Here is an 18,440-nt window from a genome sequence, read left to right on the forward strand (position 1 = left end):
GACTTATCTAGCTGTGAAAAAAAAAAAAGCCTCTTAGTGATGAAAGTATAATTACAGCTCCCATAATTCAATTTCATGCTAAAGCACTCCCATGTCTGGTAGCATTTGTGTCAGATGTTATGTGACACTCATCCGCCCAGAGGAGTGACAAATATAAAATTGTGGAGCAACCAGCAAATAGGCTTATTTCTCCCACACAGTGTCACTTTATACCAATATGCTCCAGTTCAGTGATGAGATGTTGTACCAGGAAACAACAGCAGAACCGCTTTGGTTGCTCACTTTAAACAGTTAATATAAAGCATCCACTGTACTTGCCAAACATGCATTCACCCGCATTCTTTGACGTGTTGGCAAACTGTTTCAGCGTGACATGAGCATACATCTGGAGTCATGTTCCTGACCTGCTCTTGCTCGCCTATAGCTCTGTTGCGGTCTCCGCCATCTCCTCGGGGAATGCTGTGGCTCTTTAGTTGCTAAATGCTCCACTAAATAGTCCACCAGCTAATCACTAACTTTGTCTGTCTGCTGTCTGGTGCTGGACAGGCAGCACACATTGGGGGTTTCTCCAGAAGCTTTTTCCCCAAAAACAGACGGTGAGAACAGCGAGACTGAATCAAAACAGTGACACACTGGCCGTAAAAACAAAACTGGAGGACGCTAAAACGCTCTGCAGAGGACATTAAAAGATACAAAGCGGTCTCATTTGCTGTCAGATTGTCAGATAAAAGCTACACTAAAGCTACACTGTGGGCTTTTTTTTTGGGACACGTCCTCTCTCTGGCAGCAGATAACGAGCTGGACACAGCAGCAAATTAGACCCACTGCCTGCATGCTTTGTGGTTTGGTCAGACCGCCGGTCTGGCCCGACCTCTTTGACCTCTGCGTATGAACTGGAGTGACCCTGGACCGGGTGAGGTCGGATTCATTGTTTCCAGTGACATTATAGCTGACCATTTGATAGCCCACTGTGACAGAGAATTTCAATTAACACAACAACGACAACACTGGCTGGTCTTTCTATCGGTGACCACTCTGTTTCCAGTGAGATATTTAAGCTGAGCTGTGCGATCGATGAGCACATTCATCATATTTACAGCTTGAGACAGACAACAGGTCGTCCTCACCACATTCAGCCTCATTCTTTCCTGTCATTTTCCCTCTCATTTCAATACACCCCAAACATATTTGTGTTGTGTATTGATTTCAACGTGGCATGATAAATTATATTTATTTTATTAAAGACAAGAAGCTAAATATTTTTTTTCATTCAACACAACGCGTGAGATACACAGTAAATGCATGCATAAAAGAGAAAATACATATAACAATGTTTTTTTGTATTTCACATTGTTTTTTTAATTTGATTTGTTGAAGGCTCTTTTCGACATCTTAAATATTGCATAGTAAATAACCTTCAGACTTGAAACGCATTTCTCGGAGTTCCTTGCAAACATATCCCGATGTGATTTGTTTTTGCCAAAATTAAGCCTTTTGCTAATCACGAACCTATGGATAACAACTTAACACATGTTTTGCTGTTCAGTCAAACAGGACTGCAATCATTCTGGCAGCTCTGTGACACTGTAGCGCTTCCAGCTAAATGCTAACACCAGAATGCTAACACGCTCGCAATAACAACGCTAACGTGCTAATGTTTAGCAGGTCATGTTAACCGTGCTAATGTTTAGCAGGTCATGTTAACCGTGCTAATGTTTAGCAGGTCATGTTAACCGTGCTAATGTTTAGCAGGTCATGTTAACCGTGCTCCTAATTTCAGTTCAGCGTGTTAGCATGCTAACATTAGCTTACTAACACTGAACACAAAGTAAAGCTGGAGCCGAGTTTTGCAAGTTATTTTTTTTTCATAAACCAAAATTGACATTTCGACCCGTAGAGGAAAAATTAGGGCATCAATGAAGTTGTTAGAATTCCTTTTAAGAAATGTCTGACACATGTCTCAAACATCCAATAATTGTCAAGACATTTCACTCAAAAATACAAATCTAATCATTGCAATGGATAAATGAGTCTAGTCCATATTGAGCACTTGCATCAACAGGATTCATCCTGGACATTGAGTAGAGGTTCTAATGGTAGAAATGTACTCTATGGTCTCATCAAAGCGTCTATGCCTCTATATTTAGAGGCGCCCGGGTTTGGCACAAGCAGGCCTTCAAATCCTTAAGAGTCCTCATGGGACTGCAGCGAGCTAAACTTGCTAATCTGCAGTGTAATTACACTGGAGAGCAACAAACAAAGAGTGAGCCAGGAAGGGAAGGAGACACTGCTCTTTCCCTTCATCTAATACTTTTTCTGCCTCCTTGTAAGTCTCTAACTCCGACTGAGTGACCTACATTTGCATTGCTTGCATAAACAGTTCTCCTGTCTGTCTCTCTCTCTCTCTCTCTCTCTCTGTATATCTCTGTTATTCGGCTTATTTCTTTCTTTACTGTGAGTGTGCAGAAAAACATATTGGAGTCCTATGTATGTGTGAAAACAAGCAGTCCCTCTTTTGTGGTTTTGGTTCTAAAATCCAAAAGCTTGAATCTCTCTCTCTCTCTCTCTCTCTCCACATGTAAGAACCCTTTCACACATTCTCTCTCACACAAACGTGTCTTCTCTCTCTCTCTCTGAGTGTAAGTTTTGTTTTCTTCAGCAGTCGTTTCTTGGCTTCTCAATCTTGTTTAACCCACCACACACACACACACACACACACACAAACTCCTCTGCTTGAATCCGAATCCATCCGTGGTTTGCAGACTTTCCTCCAGAGGCCCTCTACTTCAGAGGAATGTTTTCATGGCCCAAATTGGTTTTAGCAGCAGTAGTGCAGATTTTTGCTTTGGCAATAACCTCCTAACCTACAGTGTTTTACTCGACCCACCTTCTTCTGACCTCATCGAATGCTGAATGTAGCTGAAGAGTAACTCTGAAACACGTAATGTGAGCTGTTACCTAACTGGTATATAACAGGCTGAGGAAATGCAACAACTCTGGTCACATTGCCAGCAAGTGTACATGTGAGCTGGTGTTGCATTCTAATAATCTAACCTCGCTCAACTTGATATGTTACCCAACTTCAGTACTGCTCTCCTCCATTCATTTTCTAACCTCTTTAATCCCACAGTCAGCAATATTAGGTGTTTGGAGATAATGTGGGACACCGCAACCGTAACCAATCACGTGATTCTCCTCACGGAGATAATAAATAGTTCTACATTTTGGAATTTACGCTTCTTTGCATTCTTGGGAAGAGTTTGTTGAGAAGAACGAAAAATAGAAGTATGGTTAGCTTAGCTTAGCATGGCGGCCAGTTTTAGTACAGATTAAACAAACAGGATATAAAGTATTTATTTTTTTAAGTGTTAAGTGAATTTAAAGGTGCTGGTAGGTGGATTTTGTTATCTTCGGACAGAGCTAGGCTAGCTGTCGCCAGTCTTTATGCTAAGCTAAGCTAATAGTCTGTTGGCTGCAGCTTCATAGTTATTGTCCCAAATGAATGTGTCACAGTCTTTTTGTCTTAAGTGTAATAAATAAGTACAAAGTCATTCTTTGTTTTTGTATCGCTTTGTAAAGCCCTCCAAATCTACACTTGGTTTTTAAAGAAGCACTATTGTTTCCGAAAATAAATTCATCTTCTGAATTATTAACCAGTAATCTGATCGGTTACTTTCTAAGAAACTCAAGAGCACAAACAAAAGAGACACGAGACTCAAATCCAGTCCAGCGTGTTCACGATCCCATGCAGGACCGAGAACACAAACCTTTTGCTTTATTCACAAGTTGTAGCTTCAGAACTGTACTTTCGTAAAAGTAATGCATTCTGAAGTTTTACTATAAAAAAAAAACAGACCTGTACAGAGAACATCAGAGCGATGGCGAGACATACATACATTCATCTTGTGCGACTTCACCCGGACACATTTAGCGGGCCGTGGAGCTCTACCACCATTGAAAATAGCAGGCAATGTAGTGACACAAGTATCTGAAGATATGAGGAGAGCTTTTGTTTAAGACCTTGAGATATTTAGAGTTCACAAAGCATGAATATCTTACCGGAATTTAGTCAAATCACTTAAACAGCAGAGGACATACAAGAGGTCATACACTTTGTTTCAAAGAAGCTGCTCACTTTGCCAGGTGAGTTAAATCAAGCGCTCCCCTCAAAAAACACATAACACAGAAAGCTTGGAATTCACAGCTTTGCAGTTTCAGTTGACAAGTGGCATAACCTCTGTTGATGACACAAGGTAAGACGCTATACATTGTTTGTTTGTTTAACTCTCAAATTACAATTACAACAATGACAGGAACACAACAAAATTAAGAAGCATGGTTTTTCCTTTCTCTCTCTTTGTGGAAGTGCTCTAGGAGGATGCCAGAGGTAGTTACACTTCCACAAAAAAGGTCAGTGGTTGAATTCTGAAAGGTCATGATATCAATGGGCAATGACCCACCGCGCGACTGTTTTTTTTTTGCATAGCTGGATTACAAACGATCCGTAAGATCGCACTTCTTCTACGCCTGCATTGTTCTGTAACTGAACAAACTGGAGGCGTTGAAATCTCGAGCCATGTTACAGCTACACAGGAAGTGTTCGCCCCAACACTGAGAAAAAGAAAAGCTCGCCGTCAGCGTGATCAAAGTTATCACGAGTCTGGAGTGCTACAGAATGTCAAAATGAGACCATCAAGCTGCAACAGCAGCTTAAACCCACTTTGAACTTTCAGGATTCAGTACTTGACAAATGCCACTGTGTTCACGTCCCAGCTGGGTCGTAGCTTATACACTGTGCCGCGTGCCAATGTTATTTAGGGAACCGCAGGTTGTCGCACAAAAACATCAGCACCCAGTAGTCGCCGTTGCAGTTTATACATCAAAGTGTAAATGGAAGAAGTCCAACTTAAGGCACTAGAACTGCTGTCACAGATGAACAATAATTCACAGATATCAGTTTTAAACTGAAACATCATTTTAGTGTCACGCTTCAATTTCTGAGATGGGGAAACAAAAGAAAAAACACTGACTCCTCATATGACGATGTCTACAGAAAGATCTGTTTTTGTATTTTTTTTACATGTAAATTGTAAAAACAATAATAGAATAAGAATGTCATGTCATGTGGATTTTCCCTTTAATCTATCTCTTCACATCTATCTGGATTTGTCTTTGAATGCAATATGCTTTTATACTGGAGGGGTGATTATATCTGGCTAAAGGCCTTTCCCTTTCCTGCCCAGTCTGAGCGTCATAGCTTCTTAGTGGTTGCCAGTTAGGATATCAGCAAACATCAGGGCAATAGTTTCAGACATGGTGGAGAGATGATTGAAGTGGTAGATATTCTTGTTTTGTCAGTACTAGCTTGTTGGTACAAATGTCTCTTTAGAGAAGCACCTTCCAATTGAATTTGACACAAGGGTCATTATACTATAGATATAATACAATATTCATTTGGATTGCTTCATAGTGCCACCATCTGACAGTACAATATCAACACATTTCTGTAGGGAAAATATCAAGAATGTGGGATTATATCTAAAATCAGTTTCTCCGTTTTATAGCATTAGACGGCTTTGGCCCTTATAATACAAAATAATAAATGAGGATGACTTGACGTGACGCTCTCTGTACTAATACACACATGAAAAAAGAGGAGACAACAGTGAGTGAAGAAAATTATAAAATACAAAGCACCCGATTGACATAGAAACATGTAAAAAATCAAACGCGCGTGTATAAAATAAAAGAGTTTGAAGGCAAAGCTCAATAATCTCTTGCATTTTCCAGAGAGCTGCCCTTGCCATGTACAAACAGTCATGTCACAAGCACCAGCAAGGCCTCAATATGTCTTACAAGGACTGCTTTTCTGTTAAAATCCTGTTTTGAATGGAGACATTTCCATAAGGGGGGGGGGTGAACCTGAAAATGAGTCTGCTATGTAAAACTGTCCCACACCGTGTTACAGAAGGCACTGGCCTTTACTCATCACATACATCACTCGGGGACCGTTTACCGGTTAAACCAGCAGAAGATTTGACTTTGTTCTGTGGTAGTCGGAATACTTGTGTATTTTGACCCGAGTGGAAATACACACCCTGAGGCCTGTCTGCACCGGTTCTTTCCCTTACTTCAAGTGAAAGTGCAAAAATAAAGTCAGAATAAATAGTGAATAAATACACGTAGGACATAATGGTATCAGAAATCCAGATGTTGCTTCTCTTATAGCCGGGAAGCATCTCAGCCACAGAGAGGCCGCTGACGGCGAGGGAACCCAAATATGATTTGAGTCAAAATAGTTGGGATTGCGAGCTGCCAATAAAAATACTACCCTCTGCCCTCAGCTCCAGTTTCCAGAGTTTGTCCCGGACAGCATGTAAATAGTGTTTATTGTACAGCAGTGGTACCCTGCAGTTACCAGGGTACCACTGCTGATGTTTGGGGTCAAATGTTGAGTAAAAGAAAAAGCCTTTGGAAAGGGAGCGGCTCAACATCTCCTTCTGTGAAATGTAAACAATGTCACTGCATGCATAAATAATGCCAAAATAAATAATTTAAAAAATGAATGGATCACCTTAAAGCACGCTAATGTAAAGGTTCAGTCATTATGTCACAGGGACAGAAGGAAAGGAAGCAAGGAGGGAAGGAAGACTGAATAGCAGCCAATAGAAATGAAGTTAAAGTTATATTAAAAGGTGGGCAGAATAGTAAACACATCTTCTGTAGATGTCTACACTTAGTAATGGGCACACCAATGAATCAGTATTTTCATCCTTAGTGAGACAAATCCATGGTTTGGTCTCTTGCAGAGCTTCTATGTACATGTGAAGACACAGGGAGAGGGGACATCGATGGGTTGAGTTAGCTAAAGCTACGTTCAGACAGGCGGCTCAGTCCCTCATGTCGCTTTGTTTGAGTTCCAGAGGAAGAGCATAAACTACAAAAATGGAGGAAGGCCATGAAGGCAGCAGTGGAACCTGGATAAGTGGAGTCACATCAGCAGTTTGTTGTTGAACACATGGAAATGTTAAGACAAGAACATATCCTTTTATAGCAGAAGATGAGGCTGTTTACGCTTTGTATAAAATCACATTTCCTTCCTGTCTGAACATAGCGGAAGTCTGCACGGTTGGTTTTCTAGAGAAAGCTATGAATGGAAGATATCAATGCATTCACATCAACCATCCCTGTTGGTGCTTTTCTTTTTTCTTCCTCATCTTTTTTTTTGTTAAAGTTTGCAGTTGACCCGTTGCTTTCTGAACGGGATGTGGCTACAACGGGGAAGGTGTAACGGGATCAACGTCAGTTCCTTTGTGCATCAAAAAAGAAGAACAGCAGGTCAACTGCTGCTTTGGAGGACAGTATGTGTGTGTGTGTGTTGGAGAGGGGGGGGTTTACTGCATTTTCCAGGTGTGGAGAGTTATTGTCCCCGGTGCCTGCTGTGGGCCATGAAGAGCAGCACCTTGCGCATGCCGCTGAGGCGATCTTTCAGGGAGGTGAGGGCCAGGAACGGTAGCTGGGCTCGGGCCTCCAGCGGAAGAACGGCGAGTAACCACCAACACCACGAGGGGCCGTTAGGACTGTCCTGAAGGAGGAAGGCACAAAGGGAGAGGGGTTTAAAGACACGAGAATGTAGAAATAGACACAATTCTACTCGGGTCTTATTATGATTATTGTGGCTATGGGTCAAGCTGATTTTCTGAGTGTAATCATATTCATTTGTTTAGTAAAGTACCTTTTATTCGACCTGGTCTGCCTCAGTGTCTGCATTTAGGGGCTCAATCTCTTTCATGCTAATTGTCTTTTTTACTGCTTTAATTTAATTTAATTTGTTCTTATTGTATGAATTGGTCTTATTGTATTTATTGTCAGTGTTTCAATTTGACCTTAGTTTTTCTTACTTTTGCTGCGCCTCAATGTTGGGCTTTCTGTCGTAATATTATCTTGCTTTTGCTTTGTCTATCAAAGCACTTTGTGAACTCTGTTTTCAACGGTGCCATATAAATAAAGTTGTCATCATCATCATCATAATCCTATTGCCTCGTAAAACACGTTTTCAGCGGATGCTGCCTCAGGATTCATCTTCTATTTTCAAAGACACATACGACACATTTGAAAGGAGGAGGAGTAATTTGATTTTAAAAAGCGTGACTTTGTGCGTGTACCTGAAGTTCAGAGTCTTTCTGAGGCATGGGTCCAAAGTGTCCCTCAATGCGTTCCTTCTGCTCGGCCTTCAAGGAGTTGACCCACACCAGGGCCTGGTCGTACACCGCGTCATGCAGATTATGCAGCTCACGCTCAGCCAGACCCTCCACCTATAAACACACAAACACACACACAGTCCTTAGTTATAACATCTTACGGTAATTCTCCATCAATCCATCCCTTCTCCATCCCATCATCCCTCTCCGAGCCACTCCTCATCTGTCCAGTCCTCCCTCCTCTCTCCCTCCTCACCCCCTCGTACCTTAATGTCCTCCAGGTACTCGATGTCGGCTGTGTTGTATCCGTCCTTCTCGCGGTGCTCAACGACTTTAAACCTCCGTCTGCCGATGGTGTTCACCACCGAGCGGCCGTCGGAGAAGAACTTCACATCGCAGATCTCCAGCAGGCACCCGTAGTCTGCGAGCCTAGAGACGGGAGGAGGGAGAGGGCGCGTTATTACACTTTCCTGGATCCATACTCTGACACCGCTGTGTTAAAACACACATAACACCCCCCGACACACTTAAATGCGCTGTCCCAGCACTGACCCTTTGCGGTTGTCTGCCAGACACATGCCGAAGCGGTTGGTTCCCGTCTCCATGCATCGGCGAATCATCAGTCTGTAGCACGGCTCGAAGATATGGAGAGGGCACGGGACAGTGGGGAAGGCCATGGTGCACAAGAATATAGGCACATTCTTGTTAAGACTGAGGAGAGAAAACGATTAAGGGGCATGAGTTTAACGTGGGAATACGACGTCGATCTTCTGTAACAAAGTCCTTTAAATGTTCAGAAAATGGTCTACAATTCCAAAAACACCACTGTCTACTGTGAGAGGAGATCAGTTTCGCTCCAGTGATGTGTTGGAGATTGTTTCGGCCTTCAGGAAAGTGATACTTGATGCCTGAGGTGTTGCACGCTGAGAGGTCAGTGTGTCAGACGTGTGTTATCTACAGTAGGTGAGCGGGTCAAACAACACCACAGGTTGTGTCGGTGAGCGGAGAAGAGCAAGCTCGGCATAAAGAACACAAACTTACTTCGAGAGGTCGGCCATCTCGTCCTGGTGGATCTTCTGTCTCTCAATGAGCTCCGAGGGAAGATACTTCGCTATCAGGTTCTCCGTTAGTACCGTCTTAGAGTACTGCCTCTGGACCAGGTACTGGGGAGAGATACAGACTGTATTAAAGATACGTGTATAGTGGCAGAAACATAGAGAGAGTTTCAATGTAGAAGCCCGCTTTACGTTTCACCCCCATAATATTCTCTTATTCTGTTTGTGATTCGGAACTGTAGGGAAACACCAATTAGATGTGCCGGATCCGGATTGGCTGCCCCGATAGTGACCTTATTGAGTCATCGGGTATCGGCCATGACATGACCGATCCAAATTAAAACACAGTTTGTATTCGGTCATGGCAGGCCACCAACTCTGCTTTTAGTTCCATAGCGCTCCCTGGTGTCCCGTTACCTTACAGAAAGATGACCCCAATGAGTTCCACAGTGAGCTAGGGTTTTAAATTTGGGGGGGGGGGGGGGGGAATAGACACTCTGACTTGTGGCATCATCAGAAGAGAAAGGGTTGGATCCCTACTGGATTCAGTTCAGATCACGCTTCACGGCACCGTGTCGTACCTCAGACAGCTCCTCTTTGCAGAGCGGACACTTGGGGTTGTGGTCCAGACATCTCTCCAGACACCGCAGACAGAAGGTGTGACCGCACGGCGTCGTCACTGGCTCGTAGAAAAGTCTGAACACAGGAAAACACGACACCTCAAAACCGTGGACGCCAAGAGTGTGCGGCTTTTTTTTTTAAATGCTAGCCCAGACAAAGACCCATTCTGTTCCTGTCTTTCGGGCTGTATTTCTGAATAAAAGCTGCTGCATATCACATGATTACATCGTCCGAGGCAATTCAGCACACGTTACGCAGCTCCTGAATGGTGGTGCGTTGACTGTCAGTAAATATCTAGATTCAACGCTGTGAAGCAAACCTCACCTCATACACAGGGAACACTCCAGATCTGTCGGGTCCAAGACGTCACCGGCCGCAGAGCTCGGTTGATCCGTCCCCTCGGCTGGCTCTGAATGGAGAGGTCAACAGATACTAAATGAGACACATACGGCGCTAGTGGACAGAGAGAGTAGAGCGTGTTGCTCGGCTACGTGCACGTGTTTGCGCGCAAATTCCAAAAGCTCACCGGACTTGACTCTCTTGTGATCGTCTCTCCTCTCCTGTCCTCCGTACTCCTCCTCCTCTTCCTCCTCCGCGATACTGCGTTTCCTTTTGAGGAGGAAGCAGTGGTCCGGCTTCCTGAACACAGGCTTCCCCTGACCTTTGACCTCACCGCCCTCTGGCCTCTCTGGTGCAGGAGGGGCGAGGGCAAAACTGGACGCTGATGACAACAGGCTGGGACTAAAGATCTGAGGGAGGGAGAAGGATAATGAAACCTCATGTCCGCTCGACGTCGCGCTTTTCTTCATCATAAAGTGCTGACTGCGGGAGGCGCAGCGTTTCTTACCTGGTGCGGGGTGTTCATGCCGATGCTGTTCTTGACGTGCGCTCTGAAAGACATGTGCGCGTTGGAGTAGTCCGAGATGTGTTCAGGGACCTGATCGGTGACCGGAGCCAGGAGATCACAGAGGAGCTGAGAGAAGATGACACACGAGGATGAGATTATTCTGCAAACGACTAATCGATTTCTTTGCTCCTCTGTGACAAAAAAAACATATTTAAGTTGTGGAATAAAAGATATTCATCTGTGGGTGTCCACTACAACACTGATGTTGACTTACCCTGTGAGCCTCGTTCTTCGCCGGTCTACAGTCCGGCTCTATGGACAGACAGACCAGGTACTCCCTCAGAGCCTCCTCGGTCCTGCCCAGTGACACCAGGGCCTGGGCCTTACGAACATGGCCCTGCAGGAAGGAGGAGGATGCGTCATTTATCTCACATCCGTACATTTGAATAACAACTGATTATTACATATTTATATGTATTTGGGAGCCGTTTGTCTGCCATACCTTGGACCAGTGAGGCATGAGTCTGCAGGCCATCTCAGCGTCTCTCAGGGCCCTTTCATAGCGTCTCAGGCTGGAGTGGATCTGGGAGCGGTTACTAAACAGTATGTGGTCCATGGGTGCTGAGGGGGGAGAGGAGGGACAGTCAGTTAGTCAGGTAGATAGAAGGATTGTTGGTGTTACGAGTGTCCAAGAGCCCACGGTGATGTGTTCAACTTGCTTGTTTTTGTCTGATCAACGGTCTAAAAGCCAAAGATATTCAATTCACAGAGATGTAAGACATTGAACAGTCAGCAGAGTGTCACATATGAGCAGCTGGAAGCAGTGACTCTTTGCTGATCATACTGAGGAAACTGTTTCACAACATGCTGCAGAAAGAAAAAAAAAAAAAAAAAAAAAAAACCACAGCCACCAAATATTTATTTTCTTATTTCTTAAAAAGCTGACTATGCTGGTTATATAATGGTTTCAAGTTACACAAAAGAAGTAATGCTTAAAAGGAACACTTTCCTCCACATTACAAAACGCGTTACGCAAAAAAAAAAAAGAAAATGCGCCGCCTTACAAAATAGTGCCGCACGATCAAGGTCACCCACATTCCAGGTTTCATAACTACAATAATATATGCTAATGTAGCGGTTAGCTCGATGGGAACCAGGGGGGAATATTTCACCTCACATAAACACAAAGGACATTATTTCAATCGACAGGACAATTTCATAGATTTGAGGTGACGGAATAGATGAAAATGCAGTTTAACACACAATAGTTGTTAAAGCATGACAGGAGAACAATTAGCTCGACCTGAACTTAATCCAGATCCAACTCTAAAAAACTACATCTGAACCCTACAATACGTGATGAATGCATTGCACATTAACACAAGCAGCCCAGTACTAACACTATGCAGGGGACCTTGTTTAGGGGCAAAACATATATTGATGAATAGAGTAACGTACAAACAGATTCAAGTACAACAAGTGCTACTACCCCCTTTCTTTTTCCTGCTGAGATTCAACTGACAAACTCATTTGAATAAATTCCTTAGTTAAGCAAGTGTTCCATTAGGAATTACCTGCCTTTAGTTAATAACGAAAAATGAGTGATGGGGCAACCCTTCTCCTGCAGAACAAAGTCACTGCGGCTTGAAGCTGGTCCTTCCAAAATAAGACAGCTATTTGATTCTTTGTTCATTGTTATTTAACCAATCACCTTTGCTAAACATGCTGAATATACTTCGACATCCTGTGAACAGCCCAGGACAATCCCACTCCGTCACTGTGGGAGCCACACAGCTCAACAACAGTCAGTCTTTGGTGTCTGAGCAGCTGCGCCGCATCAGCTGGGAAGGTTCATGGTCCACTGGCCCCGGGGGGACCCAGCAGACAGAGATGATGGCGTAATGCAAACTGGTGCTTCCGTCATCTATGGTGGTACTTCTCTAGAGGATTCAAACTGAGAAACGAGTCACTTGAAACTTACGCAACCAGCGTGTACAGTGACTCAGCTGCTGCAGCACCACCACACAGTAAGGTCAACTGAGACCGGGTCAAGCACACTTCTGAGCCAGAGGAGGAGAATCCGTCTCAGTAGTTGACAAAGTGCCACAGGGTCTGTCAAACTGTGGCACATCACTAAACTCAATTGGGTTTACTTTATCCAGATTTGCATAATACATCATACAGTGTTTCTGGGGACCCCGCTTTTTAAAATGTGTGCGTAAATTAACGTTCCTGACCCACCATTGCTGCCATTCCTTATACAATCACCTCATATTATCTTGAATAGCTAAACCAGTCATTTGTTAGAGCTCTATGCGTTCGACAATTCACAACTTTGCTCCATGCACGTGTTATTGACACAACATATACTAATACTTTATAAATGAGAGCAAATAAATGCAATTAGCTGGAGTTAACGAGCTCTCAGAATTTGGGAATGACTAATATATTACATCAATATAATAAAGCAGTACACAATGCGTGTGTAATGTGACATAGGCCTCTTAAGAAGTAAACTTCAAACCACACTATGTAACCTGATTAACACCTCTGTGCATACAACAGGCTATTTCACTACTACTAATCCCTCTCTGCAGGCCACAGCTCACCTGTGTCACCACCACCTCTGCCTATATAAAAACCTCTGCTGTGGCTCCGAGCATCAGAGTCCCTGGTGGTGACATGAAATAGTACCCTTGACCCACATTAGCCTGAATCATTGTTTGTCGTTATACAATGAGAGGGGCTAGGGGGGGGGGGGGGGGGGGGGGGAGAGTTTACGCGCTTACGCAATGTTTGGTCCGCGAGCCCAGCCTACATAACCGTGTTATCCAACACATGGCGCTGTGGCTCTCGGATGCCAGCAGAGGCAGCTAGCCGCCTCCAAGTGTGTCACGGATACGCTTACGAAACAAAGTCACATAACAGCGTCGCATTGTTGCTTTTATCGTTTCACGACAAGTCGCCCACATGATATTATGTAGCAGCAAACTCGTTGTGCTGGAAAAGTAGCCAAACAATAGAAAAAAATGTCAAGTTAAAAGTAGCAAAAAAACAAATGTGTTAGCCCGGTCACATACGCAGCAGAGAATGTGCTGTAAAGCCACTGTGTTAAGTTTCTCATACATATATAAGAGTGAGTAGTTCGGTGTCCTACCTATCAATATGGCTCTGTTATATTTCTCCAGCGCTGCTTCCATCTTCTTCTCGGCGTACAGTCCGTTGCCCTCCCGCCTCAGCCGGCCGGCCTGGTGCAAGGTCGGGAACCACTTGGCCAGCAGTTTGCCGAGGACCACATTGACCCTGTAACTCTGGACGTCGGCCACTCTGGAGCTGTCCAGGCACTCTTTACACATCACCGGCCGCTCCTTCTCCTTCCTCTCCCTCTCCAGACACTTTTTACAGAAGCAGTGTCCGCACGGCAGAGTCACGGGCTCGAACAGAAAGCTCAGACATATCCGACAGGAGAAGTCTTCGTACCCGAAGCCCGCGGCACCAACTCCGGGACACACAGCGGCCACCGCCGCTCCTCCTTTCCTCGGGGTCCCGTTTCGACCGTTACCCCCATCTTGCCTCCCGATACTAACCGACAGGTACTCTATGAGGTTGGTCAGGTGAACAGGGGTCAGTCTCTCGGTCTCCGAGGCTCGTCGGTACATGTCGAACGCTTCTGTGAATTTGCCCCCGAAGGCGAGCGCATCTGCCCGCTTGACCATCAGCTCCAGCCGGCTCCCCGAGTCTCCGAGACCCGCTAGTTGGCACTCGTAGATGTCCGCGGCCAGGTCGAAGTTTTTCGAGTGGAAAGCCTCCGCTGCGAGCTGCAGCATACTCTCGCTCTCTGTCCCCATACCCGGCAAGTTGTTCGAAGTCTGTCCTCTCAACCGCTGCAGTACATCATGTTTGCGTGTGCTGCTGGGAAGTCTACTGATGCTGTCATGACCAAGTTCAGGAAGCACCCATATTATTCTCAATGGAGCGGCGCAGGAGGAAAAAAAAAACGTTACGTAAAAGTTGTGTCATGTGATGCAGGCCAGCTGTTCTCATTGGACGAGTTTAGGAAAAGGGTTACAAAACAATCTGCCATGTAACAGAGTCAGTGTCGAGGGCTGGAGCCTGCCTGACCTGCATGTAGGAGTTTAGTAGGGGGGGACCAATTAATGAGCTCTATTGGCATCACATTTCAGGAAGTTATTCCAACTAATTTGGGTTTAATCATGATTTTCTATTTTTGCGAGTTTCCTCAGAAATATTCCCAAACATGGTGTTTTGGGATGTGGTGTGGTGTCATTAAGTGGACATACTGATGTATCAGTCCTTTTGATTGTCAGAAATAAAAGATAGTTTAGTTATACAACTGATCTGTTGCACAATAATCAACCCATGGGAGTTGGCTTTCAGAGGTATTCCATCTCTGCGTAATGTTTATTTAATTTAAATGGCAAATATGTGACCTGTTCCAAGTTCCTGGCGTTACCTGTTATGTGACGGCTTCACCCGTTATATAACAAGCAGTTATGTGACAGTCAAAACCGCTTTACATAAAAAAAAAAAAAGTATGATTACCATTTACATATCTTGAGAAAAGCTATTCTAAACGTTACGGCACACAGGCAGCAGTTTGAGTACAATGGAGAGATGTGAATGTGATCAGCTGTTACACAAACTGTACATCTGAAGAGGGAGCGTTTCATTACATGTACTAACAGAAGAGCATGTCATCCCTTGTCGCCGCCCCTCAGATCAATGTCCTGATCGACAGACAACGTAGAGCAACGAATCCTTACGCCAGATATTAAATAATCACACTGTGTTTGATCACTGCGACAGGCAGCAGTCTCTCACCAGCACACGCTCTAGTCATCGTTGCATAAACGTTTCATAATGATCTTACTTAACACATTGAGAATGTTGTTGAAGTAATGCGGCATCATGTTTGTTATCTCCACTGCTACTAATAAAAAAAATCCCAGGAATTAGAATTTGAAAAACCGTCACAGGCTGCGATATAATGTTATACTGTAAGCGTATAAAATGTTTAAAACTGGTTCCTGGTAAGAGCAAAGGTGTGGCATGGCACTTGCAGCATTATTTAAGTCCCCAGTTGAAGCAAGACTATGTGACTATTAAAGGATGAATGACATATTCTTCATCTTGCAAGTTTCATTCATAAGCAACTAGAATGGTGCAGTTAGTAGAGTGCAGATCTCCTCCAGGTGTGTCTGCAACATCCGCTGCTGTATTGTGGGATTGAATAGAACCCCAATGACTAACCCCCTCGTCTAGACACCAATGTTCTGTAAGGTGTCCTGAATCACACTTCATTCAAACTCAAAAACAAGCGGCGATGTAAGCACGCAATCGGCTCGAAGTCGTCGTGTAAGACACGTCATACATTCTTGTCTTAATTAATCGAAAATGAAACTCATCAAGCTGTCTGCCCGCGTAGCAGCAGCTGAGGTGCGGCGATGTACAGCAGTTTGTGTACTATATGGTAGTTAGCTGTTAGCCAAACACACCGCTAACTTGTATCCCCCTCCACTGTGGGCCATAGCGGCTGGGGGTCGGCGATGCACTCAGCTGGGTTATCCTACCGGGCCAGGTGCCGGTTAAGAGTAGTGAGTGAGGAGTCAGGCAGGCTAGTCAGTGTCAGTATAAAACAGGACATTAAAGGTGTTTCGAGAAAGTGTCAGTCACCGCAACCACGGAAGGCCCTTGAGCATGCAGCCATAACATTTGAACAGATATTGCTGTGTAACTGACATTACATGTGGTACTGTATATTGTTTGCATTTCCCATCATCCTGTAATAGTGAATGTTGTCCACAGTGGCTGGTGTTCAGCCAGTGACACAGACTCACTATAAGACCAGAAGTGGGTTACGGTCAGAGTTTAATCACGCTGGTTATGGGATTGTCCTCCGAATTGCTCTGCTACTATACCACATGGTATTATTAGCACAACCTGAATTAGTATATCCTGCAGCCTCAAAATAAAACCTGTGTGTGTGTGTGTGTGTGTGCGTGGAGATTAGAGGCTGGTCAGTCCATCAGTGTCCATGTCAGTAGTAGCGGTGCTGGAAATATAGGTCGGCCGGTCTGGCCAGTGAACTCAATCCCACGCACACACACAACCGCTGACTGACATGCACACGGCAGCAGACAGACTGACACACATGCAAAAACAGACATATACTGACATATATGCAAATGAGGACAATCAAGAGTGATACGCAAGCACGCCAACATACACACACACACACACACACACACACACACACAATAATCACAGATCCTTGTGTCCCTCCACATCTTGAAATGTACCTTATGTGTGTATCTAAATAGGCCAACAATGCAGTCTAGCCAGGTATTCTTAGCACAGGCTGTCTGGATAGTGTGTACTGGGCTCACACACTATTACACAAGAAAGAGAGATGTGATGGATAACAAGGATACACTTGCGCTCGTCTAAAACACCAGAGATATATCGTGTTTTGTTCCTCATGGAAATAATGCGTAAACACACAGGAGTGAGAGGCACGAAAGAACCGAGTTTGGATGTGACAAGGGTCTTAAATCAGATTTGAACTTGAGCTACTGGTTGTGCTCTGCGGACATCACATTATCGCCACTTCATGGAACAGATGTGGTCTTTAATGGTTGCCTAAACAAGCAGATTTATGTCTGTTCGGTCGAGTAAGACGGAAACAGGTCTGTCACTTATTAAAGTAAAGAACAGATCTGCTGCGTAAGACATAACCGTTTTTTTTATCTGTATGGTCGTAGAGGAAGGATGGAGACTTATAACAGTGATGAATGATGCTCTCACTAAAGATCGAAGAGTCTGTAACTTTCACATCCAAATCCTACACAAAGACAATTCTTGTGTTTTCTTTGAAATGTTTAATCCAAATAATTTACAGATTTTAAATACTATATAGTTATTGAGCCTTACATTTTCTCTTTCTGTACTTCCTGTTTTAAAAGCCTATTTCGTGCTTTGTGAATATACTAATGGTTTTTATACTACGTTTTTATATTAAATAATATATTACAGTACTTACCTCTAAGACTCTGCTGACACAGACTTCAGGGAGCTACTGGGATGCTTTACTGGGGAAACTGAAGTCCCATGATACCTGTATGCTAATATTTAATAATTGGTGGTAAACACAAAGCACAGTTGAAGCTGACGGGAATGTCATTAGTTTTGCAGCTATTTGATCATCAACATAACTATTGGACGGACTAAAATGGGAAAAGCCAAGTGATCAACGTTATTACAATTCATCATCCTGAGGGGAACATGAATCTGTGTACCAACTTTTATCACCAACCTTCCAATATTTTTAGACATTTCACCTAAAACCAAAAACGTCAACCTCAGTGTGACGCTAGATGAAAAGTCAGGAGGTCCTCTAATTGAATAGGATTCATCCTCTGGGGACCATGAATGTCTGTAAAATCCCTGGTATAGCTGTTGAGATATTTAAGTCTTTCTAGTAGTAGTAGAAGTAGAATCGATGCGGCTCAAACTGTTTAAAACTACGTTTTAATTAAGACAATCCCAGGAGCAGATAAAAGATATGTTCTGAAAGAGAGTAACAGGGATTCAAGTGAATCTTAAATGAGTCATTTTGGTGAGCACCTCTTCGTGTTGAGAAGGATTTCTATGAGGCAGTGCTAAATGAACTCTCAGGTGCAGGCTTTAGAGACACTC

The 18,440-nt window shown here is 43.9% G+C and overlaps 1 protein-coding gene across 1 annotated transcript; it reads right to left on the bottom strand.

Annotated features, from left to right (window-relative positions):
* Positions 1–3,720: 3,720 nt before the first annotated feature.
* LOC306701746 (LON peptidase N-terminal domain and RING finger protein 3-like) lies at positions 3,721–14,623 on the bottom strand. The gene is made up of 12 exons (XM_079167143.1): positions 13,882–14,623; positions 11,227–11,345; positions 10,999–11,121; positions 10,725–10,850; positions 10,404–10,626; positions 10,202–10,286; positions 9,838–9,952; positions 9,243–9,364; positions 8,754–8,912; positions 8,468–8,630; positions 8,166–8,315; positions 3,721–7,585 (listed from the first exon to the last, which is right to left on the bottom strand). The coding sequence occupies exons 1-12, from the start codon at positions 14,570–14,572 to the stop codon at positions 7,421–7,423; spliced, it is 2,241 nt and encodes a 746-aa protein (XP_079023269.1). The 5' UTR covers positions 14,573–14,623; the 3' UTR covers positions 3,721–7,420.
* Positions 14,624–18,440: the final 3,817 nt, after the last annotated feature.

This window comes from Pholis gunnellus (assembly GCF_910591455.1).
Source record: "Pholis gunnellus genome assembly, chromosome: 10".
In the NCBI taxonomy this organism is placed as follows: Eukaryota; Metazoa; Chordata; class Actinopteri; order Perciformes; family Pholidae; genus Pholis; species Pholis gunnellus.

What these genes read in the sequence shown, in the direction of transcription:
- LOC306701746 (XM_079167143.1), bottom strand. Translation starts at nt 14,572, where the DNA reads ATGGGGACAGAGAGCGAGAGTATGCTGCAGCTCGCAGCGGAGGCTTTC. An exon ending in GCAAAGAGGAGCTGTCTGAG is followed by an intron (nt 9,365 to 9,837) that starts GTACGACACGGT and finishes ATCTCTCCCCAG; the next exon opens with TACCTGGTCCAGAGGCAGTA. An exon ending in CTGGCAGACAACCGCAAAGG is followed by an intron (nt 8,631 to 8,753) that starts GTCAGTGCTGGG and finishes TCCCGTCTCTAG; the next exon opens with GCTCGCAGACTACGGGTGCC.